Source organism: Hylaeus anthracinus, unplaced genomic scaffold, assembly GCF_026225885.1.
Source record: "Hylaeus anthracinus isolate JK02 unplaced genomic scaffold, UHH_iyHylAnth1.0_haploid 4, whole genome shotgun sequence".
NCBI classification, from domain to species: Eukaryota; Metazoa; Arthropoda; class Insecta; order Hymenoptera; family Colletidae; genus Hylaeus; species Hylaeus anthracinus.
Window position 1 is genome coordinate 13,179,795 of NW_026535289.1, and position 23,348 is coordinate 13,203,142.

A 23,348-nucleotide genomic window follows, 5' to 3' on the forward strand; every position below is an offset into this window, starting at 1 on the left:
CGATTTTATGTAATTTCTAATTTGTAATGGGGAATGTGATAAAATTGTTAGTACATATGCTGTCTGCACGGAAATACTGTCTGAGCAGGTTTAGACCTAGTTTTTTGTTGGACGCTACCACGCGGGCGTCTCGTGCTGTAAGGACGTTGAATTGGACTTTTCAAAAATAACGAAAAATTTCGAAAGTGCGTCGCATCAAGAATCTGAGCGCGTCAAACTGTCTAAGAGAGGGTTGTAACCCTAATATACAGCTTACATCAGTGAAAAAGCGGCTGGAAATACCATTTTCAAGTGCAATTTATCACACTCTCCATTAAGAGTTGGGGATTATATAAAATGACCGACGAATTCGATAAATATTCCAGGAATTTATCACGTTCCAGAATTGATTCATTAACTTTGTATGTACATATTATTTGTATCGTACCATACCGATAGATTCACCTGTACCACCTACCAAAATTCGACACGGACTTTCGAAACAAGCCGATAGATTCGTTGATTTTCGATTCGCGATTTCCACGGTCGCAGCTGCAAATCCGTGGTTCCCTTTCGAAATATTCCACGAATTAACGTTGCAATAGCCCGCCTCGTATACTCCGTCTAATGGAAACCTTCCTAGGCGAGCGAATTGGAAATCTATTATTGGCCACGTCTCGCAAATTACATTTGTCGATAATCATGCGTTAGCCCCGCGAATTGACTTTCGCGAATGTATTCAACGTTTCCTATTGCCTCGCGGGGGTAGCTGGCCGCCCTTGCACGTATTCGTGATACCCCGCGACGACCGTTTCTATTATTGGCTTATCCGGAAACTTCGTAATTATGGTTCTGCTTGAAAACACGAGGATTCGGGTGGACCGCGCTCGAAACGACGAACGTCGATCGTACGTAAAATCGGGAGCCTTCGGTTCTGTTTTACTGCGAGAAAGCGACGTAAGAGCGTCCGTAAAATCTCTATTTGGACACTCCGCGAGTTGTACACAAATCGTAAATCCGAATGGCCAAATGTTTCGACGGATTCTACGATGTTGCTTGGAAACCAAACTTGCGTTATCTGTCAAGCGGTCGAGTCTAAAAATAAACTTACACGGTGCTTGTTGGAAAACACATCGTCAAGGTCGGGAGCAATTGTTCTCAGACGAAAACGTTTGTTCAGCTGCGATTCGAGTTACGCAATGAAACGGACTCGTTTCTTTTCCCGTTTAAAAATGGCTGGTGGCATGCGCGGAAAAAGTGTACACGCGATAACTGTATAAAAATAAAAATAAAAAAAAAAAAAAAAGAAAAATAAAAAGTGTCCCGGAGGTTCCTTCGGAAGGAAACGATAATTGACGAGCGTCGCGATAATAATCGGAAGAGGATGGCCTGGAATTATCCTTTTCGCCCGTTGGCGGTAGCCACTCTGCCCGTAACGCGTTCGCACCCTATCTCTCCACTCGAGTCTAAGCACCCTAAACCTCCGCTCGCACGTTAACCTGCCGAAGCTGTTCACGCGTAATTACCTCTAGAGCCGTGTCGCATCGGATACAGCGACGAGCATAATGCACACATGATTGGTGGGGCTGTAGATCGTAAAGGACACGCGGGAGCTACGGGGTTGGGGCTACGAATAAGGGTAAGGGGTTCTCGATGCTCTTACGTGAGTCCTGACCGTTACGTAAAGGAAATAAGGTTATGGATCGAGAGAGGTTAGAGAGAGGAATAGAGCGGAGGAGAGCGAAGAGGCGAGAAGGAAAGGGGTTGAGGGGAGGAGAGAGTGTTGCATGGTGTGTGCGTCATGTCGAATCCATTCACCGGCTTCGGTGAAGATGGGGCGAATCGGGTCGTGGGCATAGTTATCTAGGTCAGCTTCCCTGCTTCTCATGGCCTCGATGGGAGTGGTTAACTCTGGTTACCCCCGTGAATGTAGCGCGAGAGGCATCAATGAAACGTCCAGAATGACCCTGATCCGACGAATTGCCAGTAACAAGCCCGCAACGCGAGTCGATATGCTCCGCGAATTCGGTACCACCAACCCTCTACCCACGGCGCGTCTACCTTTCTTATCCTACGTCGATAACGCGTTATTCCGATACAGTAGCATCGTCGGAATCATTTCCCGGGTTAAGTGTAACACGGGACGCGATTCTTAGCACCATGGCGCTGGTCGCATGTAATTTCGAATCATCGTCGTTGAAGGCATTCAATAAATAACACGATTCTTCTCAAATTTGTACCTTATACAGGATGTTCGAGAAATGTTGGAGGTCCTTGAGAGAGGTGGTTCAGAGGGTGATTTGGAACAAGTTTTACCTTAGCGAAATTGATCTCCGAGGCTTCGTTAAGGAGATATTAATGGAAAGGCCTCGACCAATCAGAGCGCGGCTGACTAGCGCGTAGATTACACTACCGCGGCTGTCTAGCGCGAGTCTATTCTACTGCGGCCGCTCAGGTGTGCAGCCTATGCTACTACGGCTGCCTAGAGCGAACCTATTCTACTGCGGCCGCCTAGCGCGTAGCGTACGCTACCGCGAGCGTTCCATCGGAGAACTCACGCTCTGATTGGTCGGGCTTTTCTGTTAATATCTCCTTCGATAACCCTCGGACAACATTTTCGCTGAGGAAAAACTTGTTTCAAATCACCCTATGCACCACCCTATTCAAGGCCCTCCAACATTTTTGGGACATCCTGTATAATACACTTCGAAGCTCTCGTTCATACTTACGATTACCTACGCGAAGAACACGATTCGTTTTGTCGCGGGGAATTCGAGTCGCTTAACACGCTGACTGGCAGACTATTAACCGTGAAAATTTCGACGAGGCTAAAATTTTCTATCTAGTGCAGGGAATCGATACGTAATTGGACGGAGTACGGAAATGTATACAGCGTATGGTTAACGCGTGGCAGCAGAAAGGAATAACAAAGAACGATCATCGACGATCGGCAGTTAGCCGAGTTCGAATTATGGTCGCGGTGACACGAAGTTTTTTTGATTCGAAAGGCCCTCCAGTGCGTACGAGTAACGCGCGGCGTTACTACGGGGTAGTAGAAAGGAATAACAAAGGTCGATCATCGACGATCGGCTGTTAATCGAGTCCGAATTATGGCAGAGGTGACAGCCCTCCAGTCCTGCGCTATGCAATTCGAAATGACATAATCTAACATCCGTGGCGGTGGTTACATTCGCGATCTCTTTAGAATTCACTGATCCCGTCAAAATTAATTTTCTTCGATACCTGACTCTCGGAATTAATTTATTTATCCCTCCGTGAAGATTCTTGTCAACCGTGCGTGGCTGACGTGGCGGCGAACGCGTCGATCGAAGTACGAGTCGCGCGAGCGAAGGACCGGTTTCCGAATTCTCTCGAAAGCGAACTAAACGGAAAGCGTACGAAATGGAAAATTGAACGTTCGGCTTGGAACTCGCGCGGCGAAGTTGCGCGTAACGCGGTTATTACAAGCGACGGCGCGTTCATTTCCGTCGATGACGCGGAAACGTGGTCGCGTAAACACGGAAACGACCAACGGGAAACTTGCATCGAATGGCTGCCCTCTTTCCGCGGGAACGTTCTGTATCGTTTAACAGCTGTAACGAGTTCCTGGAATAACGAGAGACGTTCCGTCCGATACACCGGTCCTTCCGACTCGTGCGATCCTTGACCATCTTGTATCGTGCCATTTTTGTTTCTCGCCGCGGGGCGGCGCGGCGGTACGCGCCGTCTGATAGACACGCGAGAGTGAACCACCGGTGGTACACGCCGGCTCGATGATAAGAGCCAAGCGCGAGTTTCGTTAATTGCAAGCTGCGCTCTTCGATTCTCGTCGTCGATGAAGGAACTCCCCAGGGATAAACCAAACCGGCGTCGAAGACAGCGACCTTCGTGATTCGAGAAGTCTTAGCCGATTACTCGGAGAACGTAACGCAAAGCCGCATTATCCGTCAAGTTATTTAGGCTTTAACCTAGTGACCTAGCCATTCGCTGAGCTTTCGGATCAAGATTAAGATAACTAATCGCTCGTCGTCCATGGCCCGAGGGATAAAATTGTAATAAATAACGAACGGCGTCGTTCCCACGGACGTGCGGTCCCCTTTTTGTTTCAACTTGAACGCTCGGGTATCTCGTCGATCGTTGCGCGTCCACGTAATTTCTCATTCTTCCAAAGCATTTCGATCCGTACACGACCGATACGGTTAGGAGATCCCGATAGACGCGGTCCGAACGAAATCGAACGTCCATTGTGGAAAAGGTACGAAAGCCTGAATTGGTTACTTTGTGGTTCGGAGCACGGACCCGCGGCCCACGTGACTCGATCGAGAACCGTTCGAATAAACTCGGACGGCTACTATGCTCCTTCTGGTAGTCACTAATTATAGCGGTGCCGCGTTCTTCGCGCGTAAACGGACGTTTTCGTTCCCATCCTCTGAGAATAGCCGGCTCGCGATGGCTCGCGATGACTCGTCGATGAGAACGAGCGAACCTTCCGCGAAAACCGCTCCGATTCGTAAACGCGGGACGCGAACGCGCAACGAAAAGTCGAGGGACGAGCGAAGAAAGGAGAAAGCACGGGCTAAGAATAACGACTCGGGGCTCGTTCGCGCTCGAACGAGACACGATCCGTCCTTCCTCGAGGTGCTTCATCGCATATTAACCCTTTCGAGTGCCGTCGACGCGTGTACGCGGAGGAAACTATCGGGTGCGATCTCTCGCGTGCTCGAAACGTAATTGTGACTCGAGTGGGCTGGTGATACTTCGTTTCTACGATCGAGTAATTCGTCGGATACGAGGGTAATTCATCGAAACGAGAGAGCAGAAATTGGGAAGCGGATGTCGTAGGCTGAATAAAGTAAAATCGATAAAACCTCTTCTAGGGCGAGTGGCTCGTGTCGCATGGTCGTCCGACTGTTAACGCGTTGACTGTCGCGTCGCCCATATATCGCTGACAGACAGTGATATTCGGTAAAAAAAATTAATCCTTTGCACTTGCTTCACGGAACAATTCTACAATACCCAAAGTTTGTAGGTTCAATTTCTTTGGAGCTTGGCGTATCAATAAAATGATCGTCGGTGAGGTAAAGGCGACCTTGTTCTAAAATCTCGTAGCTTAGAACTCATAGCGATAGAATGTCAAGAAACATCTCGAGTTGCTGGTAGATACCAGAAAAAAAAGGCCTCGAGTGCAAAGGGTTCGTTCTGAAAGTCAAATGTCAAAGAAAATGAATTTTAACGAAATACTTGGATTTCCATTACGTTACAAGCACAAATACCACGACAAATGTTTCATTACGTGATTTCTAGTGATCTATAAACATAGTTTAATCGTATTAGGAATTTTCAAAAGCGTCAGTCTGGCACTCGACGCGTTGACGGACAAGAGTCGAAAAAATCGCCGAAAAAATCACACCCGCTCGAAATTATTAATGTCTATCGTCCACGGAAAGAGCGCAACTTTTCTTTCGTTCAACGGGAACTCGCGTCTCCGTAACAACGGAGACAGCAGCGAAGACAGCAATGTAGCACTTTTACACGCGGATCGCGTACAAGGAAAGTCTGTACCGAGCACCTACAGCGACGTAAGGGTCGAAGGGTGCTACGCTTCGAGCATGCGGACGTGTTACGCAACGCGAAGTTCACTAGCGGCGGCGTGGTTCGCGGAAACTTTCCCAAAAAGTAAATTCACGCGTTCTCCGAACGGGATGCGTTCGCGGCCGAAACTTTCCCGTCGCGCAACGTCGCGTCTACGATGTTTTAATCTTCGTTCGACATTTCAATCGACGGAACGTCGTTTTTCTGCACGTACGTTTCCGAAAAGCACGACTTATCGCTAAGCGACGCGTGGAACGTTTCCGATTTTCCCCTCGATCAAAATTGGCTCAACAATTACGTAACGCGTACACGCTGTTTCTCGTTTTCGGAGAAATACGTTGTCGTCGCCGAACGCGGAAGGATCGTAACGAAACGAGAACTACCGCATACTTTAGCACTTTTTCATTTCGACGGTATCCGGGAACGACACGGGGCAGGCCGGAAACGTTCCTGTTCGCGTTGTCAACGAATAGACACACTGGTCCCACGGTATCGTGATTTAACGTTTCAGGTAAATCGTTGTTCCCGCACGAGGATCGCCTTTCGGTTATCGCGTTATCACAGAATCGCGGGGACCGTTGTTCTCTATCTACTCTTCCTTTCTCACCCCATCTTCTACGCTCCGACCAGCCGACACTTTGCACCGTCAGCAAATCCACATGGTCCTTTCAAACAGCATTTTATGAATATTTCTCTGTGCCGTGATCGAGCCGTGCGAGCGACTGAAGGAGAGCTCGGCGAACGAGCGAGCGTGCAATCCGCCCTCGTGCAAAATGCAACGTGCCAGCCAGGGAAGCGGAGGGAGAGGCTACCGTCCGAGTGACGGACGGTCGGAATTCACTGGCGTAAACAAAAGCAGCGCACCCTGCATAGTCCTGCGAGCTACGCCGTCGGGGGGATGATAACGCGAGGGATGATTATTAGATGGCGCCAGCCACCGAGATCCTCGCTACCCTTATCGACTTCGTTGCACCAACCGACCCTCCTCGCGTACACGTACGGACAGATGCACACAGGCTGTATGCGGAGACCTGAAAATATTTCGGCACGCTGGCCTGCCAAACGGGTCGTGCGGTAATCGGGGTCGATTTTCGCCAAGCCGGAAACCGTTTCAGGGTCAAGTTAGAACGCAAGAAAATACAATGCGGAAAGACCACGACTGCATTCCGAATCCATCGATCGCTCGCGGACGATTCGTTTTCGTTTTCGGACGGACCGGAAACTTTACAGACGTGCGATCTACCCTCATCGTGGCGTTATCGTTAAACTTGCAAAAGCCTTTCACTTCTTAGGTGGACAAAATTCATATCAAAGATTTAGTAAATCTGCAACTAAATATTGTCTAGCGTGACTTGGAAGAACGAAAAATGTCAATATATAGATTTTTGGATCGTTAATAAGCTTCGAAGAGAATTATCGATCACTTTATTCACAGAGGTGCCCTTTTTTCCTGTGTTCATTGCTTTGCTGTTTTTCGAACAGAGAAATAGGTTCGATTGTTCAACTTTCACATGAAACGTATGCCATACACACAAATAAGGAGTTATACTCTATCCACTGAGGTTGGTGTTTCGATATGGTTTCACTTACAATAAATTATATCATTACAGAGAACCCAAGAGGTCCCAAGGCAATTCTTTCTTCGTTATTTTCTTTAAACCTTCTACTTTTCATACTCGTACTTTTTTTTTTTAACCCTACAACTAAACTAAATTTAACTTAAATAAATGAGGATACATCTGTCATTATTATTTACGGGTTTGCCCCAATCTGAATGGTGAAAAGACACCCTTTATCTCTCCACATCGCATCGTTAACGTTTACAAGGAGGCTAAAGTTACAACGGTGCGAATTATCGTTCTCCTTTCTCGCTCCTTGTTCGTTTAACGTACTCGAACGTATAGGACGTCTCATCTATGCAGACGAGTCGATATTCTGAAAAAAAACTTGACAACGGCCTTCGCTCCCTCGTACGTATGTACGATACACAGGGTGAGGCACGCGAAACAGGTCACCCGAATAACTGGTTGACGTTTGACGATGGACGTAAATGCTTCGAACGGGTCTTGCATGTTTTTAGAGGGAGACGTAATCGAATGTCGGCAGTTCTTTATTTTTTTTTCCTAGATTCGATACGATAGATACGTACAATCGCGGGACGAAGGAGCGTGAACTTGTACATTCGAAATTTATTATTCGATCGAATAAATCGAAACGAATTTAGAAAATCGTTTCGAAATTCGTGCCGTGGAAAACAATTGATCGAACTTAACATAGTTTCGAGCGGGCTACTACGCTAATGCTTTCCCGCGTTTAACGTTAGCGCGCAAGTAGGTTAAACAGAAACTTGGAAGGTTACACCGCGACACGTCGAGACCGCGAACGAAGTTGTACCTATAAAAATGTGACAATCCCTAGTTTCCGCTTTCTTGAGAAGACACGTTCGCGTTAAATTCGTTTCCACACTGCCCGCGAAAGACTCGAATGAGCGGTACGGGTAAGTAGAGCTGTTTCGCGCCGGCGCTGCTGTTTCTGATTCTCGTCGTGGGGCGGCGCGGTAGTACACGCCATTCGCTGGACACGCGGACGCGAGCCACCGGTGGTACACACCGCCCGATGGAACATATAAGCAGCGTTGCCAAGCGTAGCGGAATATTGTCACGAATGGTGCGACTTTCGCAGATTAGGAACTGACAACACTGCGCATAAGCGCGAGCCACCGGTAGTACGGCCGGCGTGAATGTGTCAAACAAAGTAAGAAAAAAACACGCGAAGATACGCGACAACGGTATTCGCGTTCGAGATGCGAGACCTCGCAGAAGAAGACATCCGTAGGAGGTAAATTGGAAGAGAGGACGACACAGGAAATCGAAGAAGCAACCGAACGAATATAGGGAGAGCGTCCCACGCGACTGCTCGACTCGACAGCCTCTAGGGGAGGAACTCGTCTTTCCCCGTTTACTTCTACCAGAAAAGTTAACGCGATCCTCTCGTGTTCGTTCGATCGTTCGCAGTTCGTGTACACCTCTATTTACGACGTTCTTTGTAAAAGTTGTTTTTCGTCGCAACTGCCGCCGGCGAATAAGTAAATTTTCGATTCGAAAAAGAGGAAGGCATCCCGTATCCCTTGCGCGAGAATACGATACCCTGCACTTTGCGGTATCGGTGGAGCGGTTGTTGGCAAACCAAGGGAATCTAGGATTACGCAACCTCCCGTCCCGACCGGATTTCTTAACGGAATTTTTCTTATTCCCCGAAATCGAATCTCCGCCGGAAGGTAGGAGATTCAAAGACGCCGAGATGGCTAAAAATCAATCCAACAACGAGAACACGATATTATACCGAAACTCGATAGTCGAGGCTCGTTTACGCGGATCTCTACCTTTCGGGTTGCGGAGACCCAGGCCCGTTCGATCGATCGGTGAGAGATACGAGCCTTCGACTCGAACCTCTTTAACGCGAAAGTCTCCTTTCTAGAAATTGTATATAAATATATATACTTTTTTTGGATATATATATTTCAAAACTTTAGTGTACTATGTGTCCAACAGACTACATTATTTCTTTACGGAATTGCCGTTTCTTATGCCATTCCAGGCATTCCATTTTACACAAGATCTCTCAGCCGGCTAGAAATCGTATGAATCGACGTCTACGTTTAAACCAGAGAACGAGTCGCCGAAACGATTTCATCGTTCGCAAAATCGTGAAAAGGAAGCTCGTCGCGGCACGTATGGCCACGAGAGAACGAGCATCGAGTAAACAGCATTTCGATAAAGGAGCAAACAAGCGGACGTAATCTCGTCGGGACGCGAAACGTTCTCGCTGCGGTGCGGGGGTTCGAGTGCACATCTAGAAGAGGTTGCAGCGCGCGGCCGTTCGATCGATAGAGACGACTAATAACCGGTGCAACGTTTTCCCATGGAACCCGACGAGCCCCGAAAGGAACGGAACGGATAAAGGAAACGTTTCGTCCCGGCTTTGTTCGACCGCGATGAGGAATTCGCGAGCGACAAAAGATTCGACGTCGCGATACGTTGCATTCTCGTGGTCTTGTCGCGACGCGAACGAGCGCGCGCGCGCGCCGTCGACGGAAATCGGTTCTTTCGTCGAAGCTCCCCGCGCCCCGCGTTCCGCTCGCCCCGAACGACTCGATAAATTGGCCTCTGATACGATTTGCGTTCTCTGGGACGGGAGAAGAAATTACTCGCGTTGTTTCCCGACGGTCCTCGACGGTACGGGCACAGCCAAAGTCTATTACACCTTCGCGGTGCACGATTCGAAGCGAATACTTGTTCTATTTTCACGAGTCTGACTCGTGATGAAAATTTTAGACTAAACTTGAAAATCAAGAAATTGGCTCCTGACGAACATTTTCGGCCAAAGTTGCAAATCACGAGTCTGACTCGTGATGAAAATTTCAGGCTCGAGCCAAATTTGAAAATCACGAGTCTGGCTCGCGACGAAAATCGTACACCAAACTTGAAAATCACGAGTCTGACTCGTGACGAAAATTTCAGGCTCGAGCCAAATTTGAAAATCACGAGTCTGGCTCGCGACGAAAATCGTACACCAAACTTGAAAGTCACGAGTCTAACTCGTGACGAAAATGTTAAGTCAAACTTGAAAATCACGAGTCTGACTCGCGATGAAAATTTCAGGCTCGAGCCAAATTTGAAAATCACGAGTCTGGCTCGCGACGAAAATCGTACACCAAACTTGAAAATCACGAGTCTGACTCGTGACGAAAATATTAAGTCAAACTTGACAATCACGAGAAGTGACTGAGAGTCCCTTTCGCGCGCAAAGGGTTAATTAGGCATACAGATGCAAGCATTTCTCCGCGCGAGAGTAATGGCACGTTTAATTTAAGTAAACACGGTGTATACTCTCGCGGGGCCGTACAGTTCCTGCATCGCTCGGGATCGAAATCCACCGATATGTCCTCCAAGGAAATTTCGATTATTGCCGTCGCTATTTGCGAGATTACGCTATCCGGCGATGGGATTTGCGAGCACGTATCAGCGACACGTTTAGACGGGAAACGTCGCGCTCTTATTCGCGGATGTCTTCGTCTGTTAATTTGCTCGATCAACGCCGTCGACTGCCGCCGATAGACTATCGCTCGAGCGACGAAGACGTTACCGGGAAAATCGATGAGTTCGTTAGCCGAGCGGCTTCCGCGAGTACGTCCCTTTGTTCCTATTTTTGCACGCCGATGCGCGCGTACACGCGTCGTGCAGCCGGGAGGGATAACGATGCACGCATTCATACGTGACGGGTATTCATCGCGAAACGACGCCGGGAAGGCAGGAAAGCCCGTGGGAAAAGGCGCGGAAGCGGCAGGGTGTAGACGCGCGCGCGGAAAATGTGTCGCGAATTGTGACTCGCGGCTCGGATCGATGAACGGCCTCGCTTCCACCAAGTCAACGCGAATCGCGTACGATGTTCCCGGCCTGCCACCCGTACTTAACTATTAACAACTCTTCCGCGTTTATTCGGAAACGGAATATTTACTGGGACATATACAGTCAGTTCCCGTAAGTAATCAATCGTCCCATTAGCATCGAAAGGGTTAACAGTTAAGGGAGACATTTTGACTTCTCTCGGTCCCTCTGAAGGCCGTAGGTCGACTGCTTTGAATGGTGTACGACAACGCAAACCGGATTTAACCGTGACTTGTAACCGTACATTAGATCAGACGAAGATAATCTGCCGTGAAAGGAAACCTTCGTGCGAACAGTTTCGAATGGATTCCGAACCATCGATGTCCCTTGCACGCCAAGTTATCGGACGATCATCCCACTCGATCCCATCGGTATCGGTGGTCAACGCAGTTGACTCGAGAATGGAACAGAGATCGAATAAATCGGTCGCGATTCAACACTGACCACCCAATAAACGCACTCGAAAGGACAAAGGCAGTTGACTCGTCGTTCGCCAAGTACAAATTTTCTTTCTCACCCTGAGAGTAACTTCGAACAATCTAAAGTTTAGATTCCAAACTAAACGTTGTACTTTTGTCGTATCTTCAAGTATTAGGTTGTCCGAAAAGTTTCTTTCGTTTTATTAATAATTAATACATACACGATATTTTATGTTTTTTGTTACATTAGAAAATTGTGTACAATTCACTCCGCTCCGTTACTGTTACAGCACCAATGTCCTAAGAAATTAGATTGCCTATTTATAGAAACACTGCAAGAAAATAATTGAACGCGACTCACGAAAGAAACTTTTGGGACAACCTAATATTAGGTGAACCGAAAAATAATGTCGTTTTTGCAATTTTAAATACTTGTTTATCGTTCATCGGCTCATTGATTTTTATCGATCTGGCATTGACAATTTGCACGCTAGATGGCAAAAGGCTATTGATAACGGAAGCGATTACATAATTAATAATTAAAGATAGAAATTTATAAACAAAATTTGTTTGAATTTAACGTAAAAGAAACGACATTACTTTCCAGTCCACCTAATATTTTGTGAACCTCTCTAAACACCTAAGAATGAATATTCTTGGAAATTTCTGCTAGGATTAAGCATTATTCAGACCATTAGTTTATGAATTTCATTTAAGTTCATTTAATTCATTTTCTCCAATGCTCGACTATCGTAATTAATTTTTTAGTTCCTCGGTGAAAAGTACTGTCACCCATATATGGGCGATCAACGTGTCAAGAACGAAGGACCGAACAAGAAAGTTTCAAGTTTTGGTTTCGAAAACGAAGAATGTTCCGGACGGTTAAAAATAAAATATCAGCACGGTGCAATATTTTAAGCGAGCTGAAAATTCTCGCGGTATAGGTCACTCGCCTATTTCCGTGTCCGGATCGATGAACGTCGAGTCACATGGGAATCACCATGAATCGCGCGTCCACGTTGCCAGGCTGTCTACAACCGCTGCTCGTATTTTACCATTTACGCGAGCCGGCGCGTCGCCCGTCAGCCCGTCAGTATCCGCGTCCTAGCGATGGCAACGAAATACTCGCGAAAATCTTTCCCGAGAAAACTACCGCAGGAGTCTAAGCGATAAATATAAGCGACGATATAGCACGGACGAAACAATTCACGTTTTCTCCGACGTTTCGTAGCAGCTACACCGGATTGGGCGTATTTCCGCCCTCCGTATCGCTGTATCAAATGCAGATATTCGAGGCGGTCGGTAAAGTTGATCTCGTGCCGCGCGTTGTCGCGCTGTATTCAGAGATGCCGCTCCGACGACGCCAGGCGCCCCGACGCCCGACAATTGTCCAGGATTTCGCAATTGAAAGCCATTCGTGTGTTCGTCGGATTAACTGGCGCGATCGACGGACCCTGTTTTCCCGGATTTCCAGTGCTCGAAAGCAACGTACACGCTCGAACGTTCCCGATTGTCTAGCGATCTTGGCGCGTTCGAAAATCGAGCGTACCCTCGCGCGTTCGACAGAGTGTTCGACAACGTTGTCGATCCGATGATAAAACTGCGACGAGCACGCGAATATGTACGTCGGGGCGTCGATCGCTTCCCTCGCTTCTCGACGAGCCAGCTAATTTCGTGCCGTGGATTACATTAGAGATGTAGTCTCTGTGCGAGCTTGATCGAAAATTTCGTTGACGCTTTCCGATTTATATGTAAATGGAAAATGTAACGTTACGTTTCGCTCAGTTTACTGTAGATCGGACGTCATACTATACGCTACAATTAAAGTAACCTGTGCAGGATTCGATAAGACTTTTTCAAGATTTTTACGGAATTTTTGCGTGGTACGAAATAGTCCGGCGAAATTAAGAAGCATCAACAGCGTTGGTGCGATAATTACCCGTCATTTTCCTTTCTACCAGACTTACGGCTGCTATTTCAGGGCCGTTCTATTACCAGAGTCGTTATCGTTTATCAATCCGTCCGACGGGTCGTCGATGCATCGATAACCAATCAGCCAGATTCGCGGATATCTATCCACGAGTAAAAAGACACTAACTAATGAGTTTCGAAGGGAGCTTGATAATTAATACGTCAAAAGTCACCGGCGAACAAACGAGCAGTCGTTTCGCGCGGAACGCGGCCAACTGATATCGATATGCGCGCGCGTACGTGTTGTTCGTAGTATAATGCGTCGAGCTTGACAAATTTCCACCGAGACGCACGTGCGGCTGGCAGGCACGGCCATTTCCACATTTTTCGACGATCTACCGGCGCAGATACCTAAGCCTATTCCATTCGACAGAGTGTTCGTATAAAAGTTTGACTAAATTAAATAATAGTTTCGATATTACCGAGTGAATTTTTCATACGTAGGAAAAGTAAACAAGGGACGCGGAGATTCGAGCCCACGATTTCGTGTTCTCGTTTAACTCTTTATCCTTGAAAATGGGAGGCGCGGATAATACACATATCTGTACGATATTTAGATTATATTTAGATTATATTTAGATTATATTTAGATTATGTTAAATTAAGTTTAAATTATAAGATACAGCATAGACTGTTTAGTATTAAGGGATTGCTTGCACGAATGTATGCGTGGGTGTCCAGAGAATGAGCTTGGCTGCGTTTTTCTTTGAACGCAGTCAAGCAGTCGAATGCGAAGCGTGAATGAGGAAACTTCGGTCTGCAAGGTGCGACCGAGTGTTAAATAATTGTGTTTTTTGTATTAAGACCTGCAAGGAGCGGTCAAGCGTCGCGTCATATAACATTAATGTTACATCTATATTTGATTAAATATACTTGTATCCCGTTTTTCTTTTATCGCGAGTTGTGTCAGTCATTTTTTCCACCACAAATTTCAGCTTCGTTTAGAAATTTTCGCGAGTTTCGGTCTGGCAGATCCAAAGCGTTGGATCCGTCGCGTGACAACCAAATTTTCGAGCGATCGGCAAAGGACGAAGAAAATCTGCGTCGGTAGAGATCGCACCAGACCCTCGGAACGTAAGAAGAGAACGAACAGAACGCGGCTCTCCGCGCCGCTCAAGATCCAATTAACTCGCGTAGCGGAGCGATACCGATCTATGAATTTTCTATTACCGTTTAATGTAGAGCGTGTGTTCAGCAGTTAACGTATCGGGGCGTTCATTGTGCGAGGATACACGGCTCGCTTCTACGCGGGTCCGAAGGCCGGTCAGGCTGCTATTGGAAATCAATTAACCCGCGACCGTGGCGCTTCTCAACCCCCTTTGCGTTCGCCCACCAGCACCTTTCCCTGCGCACGTGTGCCCTATGCACCGACGTTATCGATACAGAACCAACGATCAGCCAGGGGAAGAAAACACCGACACGCGTCGATTAATCCCCGCGGATTTTTATCTCGTGCCACGACTCGAGAAACGTACCAGGGTCGATTCATACGATCGCCGTGTGACGGTATCCCTGCTTCTTTAACTTTCCTCGGATACCGAACCGTGTTACTCTTTCGCTCGTTTAAGAAAGGAAATGGAAAGGAGAAGGCTAGATTTATGCTTCGTAGTTTCTTCGACTTCCTTCCTCGATAGCGACAGAACACGAGGAGCTTAAAGTGGCCAACTTCAAGGTAACCAGACCTAAACCTGGTCAAATTAATTGCGTCGCGTTTGTATGTACACTTTTTAACCGTAAACTCCTCGACAAGGACGCGATTGATTCTCGATTCTACGATTGACAGCTCGATTGCTCGTCTATGTAAACGCCTGCTCCGACCGATACTCGATTACGGTAGAGTACACGTTCGCGCGAAAGCCACCCTTAAGCTTGTAGTATTGGAAGAAACGACGAGTGCAGCGACCGGTAACCGCGCATTAACGATCGCTTAGGAGAAAGATGCTCGTTTCTTTCTAAGCTTTACGCCTCGGTACCCTAGCTTGAAAATCGATACGACAAGGTAAAGCGAGCAGCGGTTTGTACTTTTTCTTTGTTTCCAAGATTAGGAAACGATAAACTAAGGCACGGATCAATTAACGCTTATCTTTCCAAGATTAAAACGTACGTAAACGACTCGCGAGCGTAAACCGATTCGACGAAGCATCCGTGTGACGCCAAGTTATCGCGAACCACGTGTCCTTCGAGCGAGCAAAATATGCGGCTGAATTATTAAATTACGAAGTTCTTGGCAAGCTTTACGAAGAGAGCTCGACTTGAAAATGCAAGTTATACCACGCGTCCACCGACTCGGAGAACACTTTTCTCTTTGTAACTAGGGGCTCAACTTCGACGCGTTCTCCGCGCCGTCTCCTTTGATCCCATTGTAGTCGCTTCGCTCTCTCTATTAACTTCCAAGCTAATATCGAGCTGAAAATCCGAAGGAACCGAGTTTTCTTTTTCTTCGATTACTTCGAGATTCAATTGGCGAAAATTCCCGCGACCCCGTTTCCCGCGCAATTAAAGCGAAAGTCATTTTCCCCTCGCCGGACTGCGATTCATCTTTTATGGTAATAAGCCACGCGCTCGTCGGACTTTCGTAGCTTTCGTCGAAGTTGGTGGAACGCTCGCGTCCCGGGGTTCGGCAATTTTTCCAAGTTTCGCGGCTACGAAATAATCTGCGACTACGAGTAAAGCCATCGCAACGAACGTTCAACGGAACATCTGTTCCAAGAAAAATAATTGAAAACCTTTCCCCAGCAAACTATAACGTAATGTAACCATGCAACGCAACCCACGTTCGGGTAAATTACTGCCGCTGGAAGCGAGAACAAAAGCGAGAAACGAAAGGGACCGAGTTGCTTTCCTGTCTGTTATTTCTAGGGACTTTCGATAAAAAAGAAAAGTAGCTCTTTCTTTCAAAATATTCTTGTACTAATCTTGTACCTTAATCGTCGCGACGACGTCGAAATTTTTTCTACGCGAAAGAAATATTTGTCTTCCTTTTTTAAGACTAAAATTTGTTTGCAGATGAATCGGTTTAATTATATTGGGCTGTCCAGAAAGTTTGTGGCAATTTTTAAGAAAAACTCTTTTCTTAAAAACTCATTTGAATTCCGATATGCGGTTATCGAATTACGTAGGTACCATTTTGTTTCGCTACCTTTCTTACCGTTTAAGGTAGAGCTCGGCGAGATTCGCACTTTTCGGTCGTTTTTTCGGTAAGCTCTGCCTCCTCGCTCTCCGTTCAGGACCGTGTCACTTTGCCGGGACCTTGCGAACATAGTTTTAAGGGGGATTCCAGGGTAACGGCTTTAAAAACAGGTGATTTTCGTGAATTTCTTTTTGGAAAACTGTTGACTCGAGGAATTTTGTTTATAAAAATTCAAATCCAGTCCATTTTTTATAATAAATTTCTGTGAAACGAAAAACGCTACTTCGAAAAGAAACATCTGCGAATATTCACGACTCGATGTACACAAAGTGTGTAAACAAAGAGTGTAAACAAAGAGTTAAATCGTGTAAACAAAGAGTTAATAATTCCCGAATAATCTTTCTCGGGATATAAAGAGACATCCATGAAATAGAGAACAAAAAAATGTTTCCTGCCGTTTTCTGTATTATTTATCGAGTATGCCATAATCGGTCATCGGTGGATCAGGTTTAACAGGGATACCACTTAAAATCGTGTCGACACAAAAGTGCCCTCCGGGCGATGTGTAAAGCTATTAAAAATATGTTCGCGATGTACCGGTGACGGTGGTACGGTCCTGATCCACCAGGCAGCTCGTTGGCTGCTCGCGGGCTGGGCGGGGTTTACCGAAAAACGGCCAAAAAGTGCAAATCTTACCGTGCTCTGTTTCAAGGGATGCATACACGTTATTTGTTTTCAACAATTCCGATATATTCAGACCTACCAAAAATCGACATGGACTTTCCGGGCAACCCGATATCGACAATCGAATAAAATCCAACTTATTTTAAATTATACAAAAACGAAAAGAATGGAAAAGTAACTTTTTGCCGAAAGACTCCCGAACGGAATAATAGTGAGTGGCCGGAAGCGACAAACGATCAAGCAAAAGGGCACAGTCTAGTATCGCGGCGAGATGGTATCGATTCGGTCGTCTTTCACGTGAAACTCACGGATGCTGCCGATGATCGGAATATCTGGCGTGTCGTTCCTCTGAGAAGCCATAGATGCCGGCTACCGCGGCCATACCTCAATCTCCACGAGCAACAGAGAACTCGATGATGGCCATTCCAGGTTCATAATACCTCGTCGAAGTTACGAGACAAGCGTGCTGGTTCCGCGTCCGTCGTCATCTCGCGTCTTCGTGAAGCGTGGCCGTCTCTATTTTCAGTCGAGCTTCCCGATCGACCGTCTGCCCGTTTCGTTCTCAGCCGCGCGAACCGAGCGTACCGCTCCATAAGCGGCCTTGTCCCTCTTTTTAAAATAACCCTAGAGACCAGCACCGACCAAGGTCGAGCATCCCCTTCGCAGCTCCGTTAGCCGTCGCGACGAAACCACCTGGACGGGATTCCTCACTCACGATCGCGATCCGGTATTGTTCCTTTCGCCGCGACTTCCGTTTACTCGGATCGTCCGAAGCGATACGTGCGAACCGATCGATATTCTCTCCGATCGGACCGTGTCGAGTACGGGAGGACTTTTGCCTAACCATCGACCGTCCGTGCCCGCCGAAAACGAAACTCTCTTCAGACTCGACCCGCTATCTCTGTACAAAAGAACTCATTTATAAATCGTACGGGGGCCGCGATCGAAAAGAATTCCGACAAAGCTTTTAACGCGACGATCGACGCTGGGAACTTTTCCCTTCGGTGGAAGGATTGCCAACTTTCCGAAGGGATGCATTTTTTAACGAATTAAGGAGAGCCGTTTGAGAAGAAAATTCCCACTCGTTTAGCGTTCACCGGTTTCGTAACGACCCCCTTTTTGCATCTCGGATTCGCGTCGCTCCGCATTCTCTTTGCGCGAGCTGTCCTCCCGGAAACAGGACACCGAATTATATCTTCCCTTTCCCGAAGTGCTTCGTTTACGCACGCGTCGTTTACACGAGCGAGTGTCTCGGATGCGTCGACGATTGCCAACAACCGCAACGATCAAAATTCAACTTGAACGAGAATTTGTTTCGCCCTGCAAATATACGTACTGCGTGCATTTCGCACTTTCTCGCACATTTCGAATCTCCTACGGATCCGTAAAAATCCGCAGTCTAGCGACGACAACGACATTCCCGTGACAGACAAATTCGTTTAATTCGCGCAGCGAATTTTGGCACGCGACCCGGGCGCCAGCGGAAATTCGAGATTAACGAGAATCGACGCGACTGTATCGCGACTCGTCGGCCGTCTTTGTCCGCGAGTTCCGGCGCGGAATCGCGCGACGATTTTCACTCGCGAAAACCCGGCCGAATCGATTCACCGCCGGCAGAAACGAATTCGCGAAATTCATTCGACGTTCGAGCGAACGGTTCGACGCGTCGCGTCCCTATAGCCGTGAATACAGACCGAATCGCGATACGCGAGGGACGCGGCCCTCTTTGTTCGTGCGTTTCAGATACGCGACGGTCGTTCGATGAAAACGTTGCACCGTCGCCTATCGCGATCGATCATCGTTCGGTTCGATAGAGCCGCCCGTTTTCTATTCCGCGACAACATTTCCGCTCGTGCCGAATTTCCGACGTAACCGCGTACCGTTCTTTGGGTTATCTGTCAACGTCGTTTCTTCTTTTTATTTTCAACTGGCACGTTCGGGGTGTTTCGGACGATTGCGGTCTTGCGTTTTACACACATATCCCGCGTCGAACAATCGATGAATTTCCCGCGGAACGGAACGCGAGGACTTTTCGTTCGATCTAATGCTTCAACACGTTGACCGCTAGAGTTGCTTCCTTTCGATACATCTGAAACTTATTCTTATTGGACTTAACCCTTTCGACCCGGCTGTTTTCTATTTAAATTCCGTTTATTTCCGTAGTAATTATCTCTTCTATTCTTCTATTAGAGCTTTTTTTTTAAAGTACGTTTACTGGAAATTTGACGTTTTCTAATTCGTACGAAGCAATAAAGTAACGTGTTTACGTTATAAATACTTATTGCTTCTATTTTTGTATCCACTTTTCGCGTTATTTTTTTTTTTTTTTTATTTTTGTTTGTTAGTTTCACAAATTATACTAACTAGTAAATGTTATTTGGACTATATCCATCTTAGAGATTTCCGAGAATGTGTAAAATATCATTGATTACAAAAAAAAAAAAAAAAAGAAATTAAGAAAGCTACAATTTCACAGAAAAGTTTTTTGGTAAATCGATCGGTGTACGAATACATTCTACACCCACTGTACACGACACGGCGATCAACGTGTTGACGCGAGTGTTTCGCAAAATTGTAGAGTAATTCGACGCTCGTTTCTTATCGGACGCAACGTACGCGGCGAAGCTAACGCTATGGCCGGTCTCGAGAACCTCGAGGATCCCCGTTCGAATTCTCTTTCGCTCTTCCCTCGAAGCGCAGTTCGAACGTGACTGATCGCGCGGATCGTTGACAAAATTATAGTCTCGTCGTTTCCTCAAAGAAATCACTCGACCGCCATGGCCTCGTTACCGTCACCAAGAACGTAATCAACGGTCCAGAAATTTTGTTCGAGTAGGTACCGTAGGTAGGCAGGTAGGAACGCGAGCGAAATCCCAGCGAAATGGAATCGTTGGTTACGATTACCGAGCGACGGGTATCGACGATTAACGAATAATCGAACGCGATTACCACCGAAAGATTACAAACGACCGTTTCATGGTTCCACGTACAAGTGTAGTTCACAGCGTGAGCGATTAATCTGCCAATTACGAGGGATTATTACAAAAGTAATCACTGTCCGGTCCCCTGGCTCGTTGCCGTAGAAGCGCGATGCGGTAAGTACCGAGCGGACGTTTACGCTGCGCGCGTAGATTTAATTGATCCACCGAAATTCACGGGTATTTACGTCTCTGCGGTGTCGTATCGTAATTGTTCGCGGCGTTGGACGCGCTCCGCTGGAGGGATAAAGGGATAAAAAAAGGGGTCCGCGAGACCGGCGTTCGGGACGGGAAAAAGTGTCGCAAAAAGAAAAAAAAAAAAAAAGAAACGGTAACGCGAGTCGATATTTATGCCTGTACCGTTTCAGGTTGTCGAGATACGGCGATCGATAGGTTGCCGTCGCGACGCTTGGCAATTTTTCCACTTTTGTCGCGTACGTAACTTTTAACGGACGCGTTTCGCTCGCGCAAATTATCCTTCGCGAACCGTTGTTCCCGTGAATGTTATTCGAGTCGAGGTATCACGGTCGTGGACCTGCGAAGGCGAATGGCTCGATACGATACCGGATTCCGCGTCTCGGTTGGCCTAAACTCGAGTCACTTTCGCGAAAGTCACCATTCCTGTTGTCGAAAAACGTTCGTCGCACATCAAACGCGAGCACTGTCTCACCATTTTCCAAAGGACACTTCGCGAGTCGGATACCGATCGCCGATTCTACGGCGCGCCGTGTCCGCGATCGAACCGCGACAGCAATCCGCTCCCCGCGCGGATCCACCCCGATGGATTCGGTATCATCGTACGAATGTCACTGCTCGGTTTTCGCGGTCGGACTGGAGAGACGCCGCGAACGCGGTCGACGCGGAACGTCTATTGTTGACAGCTCGAAAGGTGACTGCGGCATGCCGAGTTCTTCGACGCGACGTTCCACGCGCGCCACGTGCTCCCGTCGATTGGCTCCGCCTACCACAGCTATTCCGTCACCGAACAAGAACATTGTAAATCTATAATCAACCTAGAGAACGCCCAACTTTCTACGCGTGAAACTTACCCGGCGATTCGAATTAGAAATGCAGCGGAACCCTCTTCGCTCGTAACCTATTAACCCTACTCTTTCGCCCCCTTCCCGCCTCCCCCCGCAATTTGCGTTTCCCGACAATTTGATCGAAGAGTTCAACCGCTCCGTCCGAAAGACCGACCGCGATTTACACGATAGCAGACGTAATTTTACGTTGCGCTGTAATCGGTCCCGTAAGGGTTTGCGTTCAATTATTTTTTAGTTCGATTCGTATCAACGTTACATACGTCACGCTCGTCTCTTTCGTCGTTCCAAATGTTATGCGAAACGAGAAAACCGTCCTCCCGCGAAGGCGTTTTAAAGAACGTCAATTTCGAAGAGTCGCTTCATCGTCGACGTTTTGTACTAAAAATATAACACCACAATTTTTGTTTATACTTCGATATGTGTCAAATATGCCCTGTATTAAGGAGTCCTATTCTTTTGGCGATACTCTCAAAATTAATTATCAAAGTTAGGCCTTTTTTCTCAGCCTCTAGTGTTAACCCTTAACGCGTTTACTGCCAGACCGATACTCTTGAACATTTCTATCGTGATCGAGTTTTCTTTCTAGACTTTCGGAAGCTACGTAATCAAACATTTGTTGTGGTATTTATTTTTATAACTTCGTTGATGCTTGAGAATTTCATTCAAATTTGTTTTTCTTTGTTACCGAACGTGCAAAATTAATTCTGTTCGTTCATCGGTGAAAACCACTGTCACCCATATGTGGGCGACGTGGCGATCAACGTGTTAATGGAAAGATCGAGTCATTCTTACTCCTTTTCGAAATATCCAATTTCCTACCTTTTCTTTTCATTAGTTCATGAAGTATCAAGGAATAAGGTACCAAACAACAGTAAATTTGAAATACAAGTCTCTTTAACCGTTTGACTGCTAAGCAATTCTTGCAAGAACGCACGAAAACTGCGGGACATACTTTGACTCGATGTTGTCAAAGACACACTGAAACTTGCGCCGCGGTTTTCGAGACAAACGAACGCAGGTTTCGCGCTTTTGTACCGCGTAGCAGCGAAACGGTGAACAATGCGTAAAGAAGTAACAAAAGGTAATTGCAAGGAGAACAATTTACTCGATCCTTTCATTCTAGGGTTAATGGTTTGCTAGCGATACAATCCGCGAGGACGGTTGACCGTTTTCCTCGAAAGTCAATCCAACGTCAATTCCCCTTTGACCGTTCCTCCCTTTTCCCGATTACTACGCAAAACCCTGACGGTATGGAAAATTCCAGAACGCACGATGAGACAGCGCGTCGCCGCACGCAACTTTCACACAACGACACCATTCTCTAACACGTTCTTAAAACTTTCTCGTGTTATTTCTTCAAGGGAAAAACCTTCTCGATGGTCGCGAGTGCAAGTCGTACTTGGTTGTAAGCGAGGGACGAACTTGGGGCAATTCTTTCCCGCTGCAAGACCTCGATTAGCCTCCGTAATCGTGCGCGTCACGCTAAAAAAGCTACACGTGAGGCGTAACGAATGCCGGACGGTAATTGCCGCCACGGTTTGTCGCGCCCGTCCAAGTAATCGCGTCGTCGGCGAACTACGCGCGCTCGATACTCTCGATAATGCAAATGTCACGATGTCGATCGTCGTACCTTCGTGTTTCGTTTAATTTTAATTGGTTTTCGGGATTTTTTTATTCGCGATCCTTTGTAGTCGCGTAACTCGGTAACACGGTGGCGATTTATACGCGTACGTTTACGAGCGCGACGAGGCTCGTGTGTTGGAGAACGATAAACGTTCCAAGTGCTAACGATAAACTTAAATTCGAATGGAAGCGAATAGGGGCGACGTTAAAATTGTATTACGCCGTATTTCCTATTCGCGCCGTGGCTATCTCAGCCATAACGTCGATAAAGAGCGCAATAATGGATAATCGTTTGCCAGTACCATTGGTTTTGGCACGATCGCGCTACGTAAACTCCGCGGATGAGACGTACGTCGAGAGCGGCGCTATTATCCCGCGAGCAGTAAATTTCGCGAGCGATCCGAGAAAGTTGCGATCGCGGGATTTTATCTTCTCCACGGACAGTCGTAAATACGACCCGGCTGAAAATCTTGGCGTAAGTA

General features: G+C 47.1%; 1 protein-coding gene across 12 annotated transcripts in view; it reads right to left on the bottom strand.

The window, feature by feature from the left end:
- Positions 1–23,348, bottom strand: part of LOC128894470 (potassium voltage-gated channel protein Shaker) — a 110,870-nt gene that overhangs the window by 48,283 nt on the left and 39,239 nt on the right. Inside the window, exon 1 of one of the 12 annotated variants that reach the window (XM_054156225.1) lies at positions 17,531–19,565. The exons of 10 other annotated variants lie outside the window; for them this stretch is intronic. In XM_054156225.1, coding sequence (XP_054012200.1) covers positions 17,531–17,604 — 74 coding nt within the window. In that variant the 5' untranslated portion in view covers positions 17,605–19,565. Of the gene's footprint in view, positions 1–6,178; positions 6,199–17,530; positions 19,566–23,348 lie in introns of those variants that run through there. One more of the 12 variants, XM_054156231.1, reaches the window with a different exon arrangement.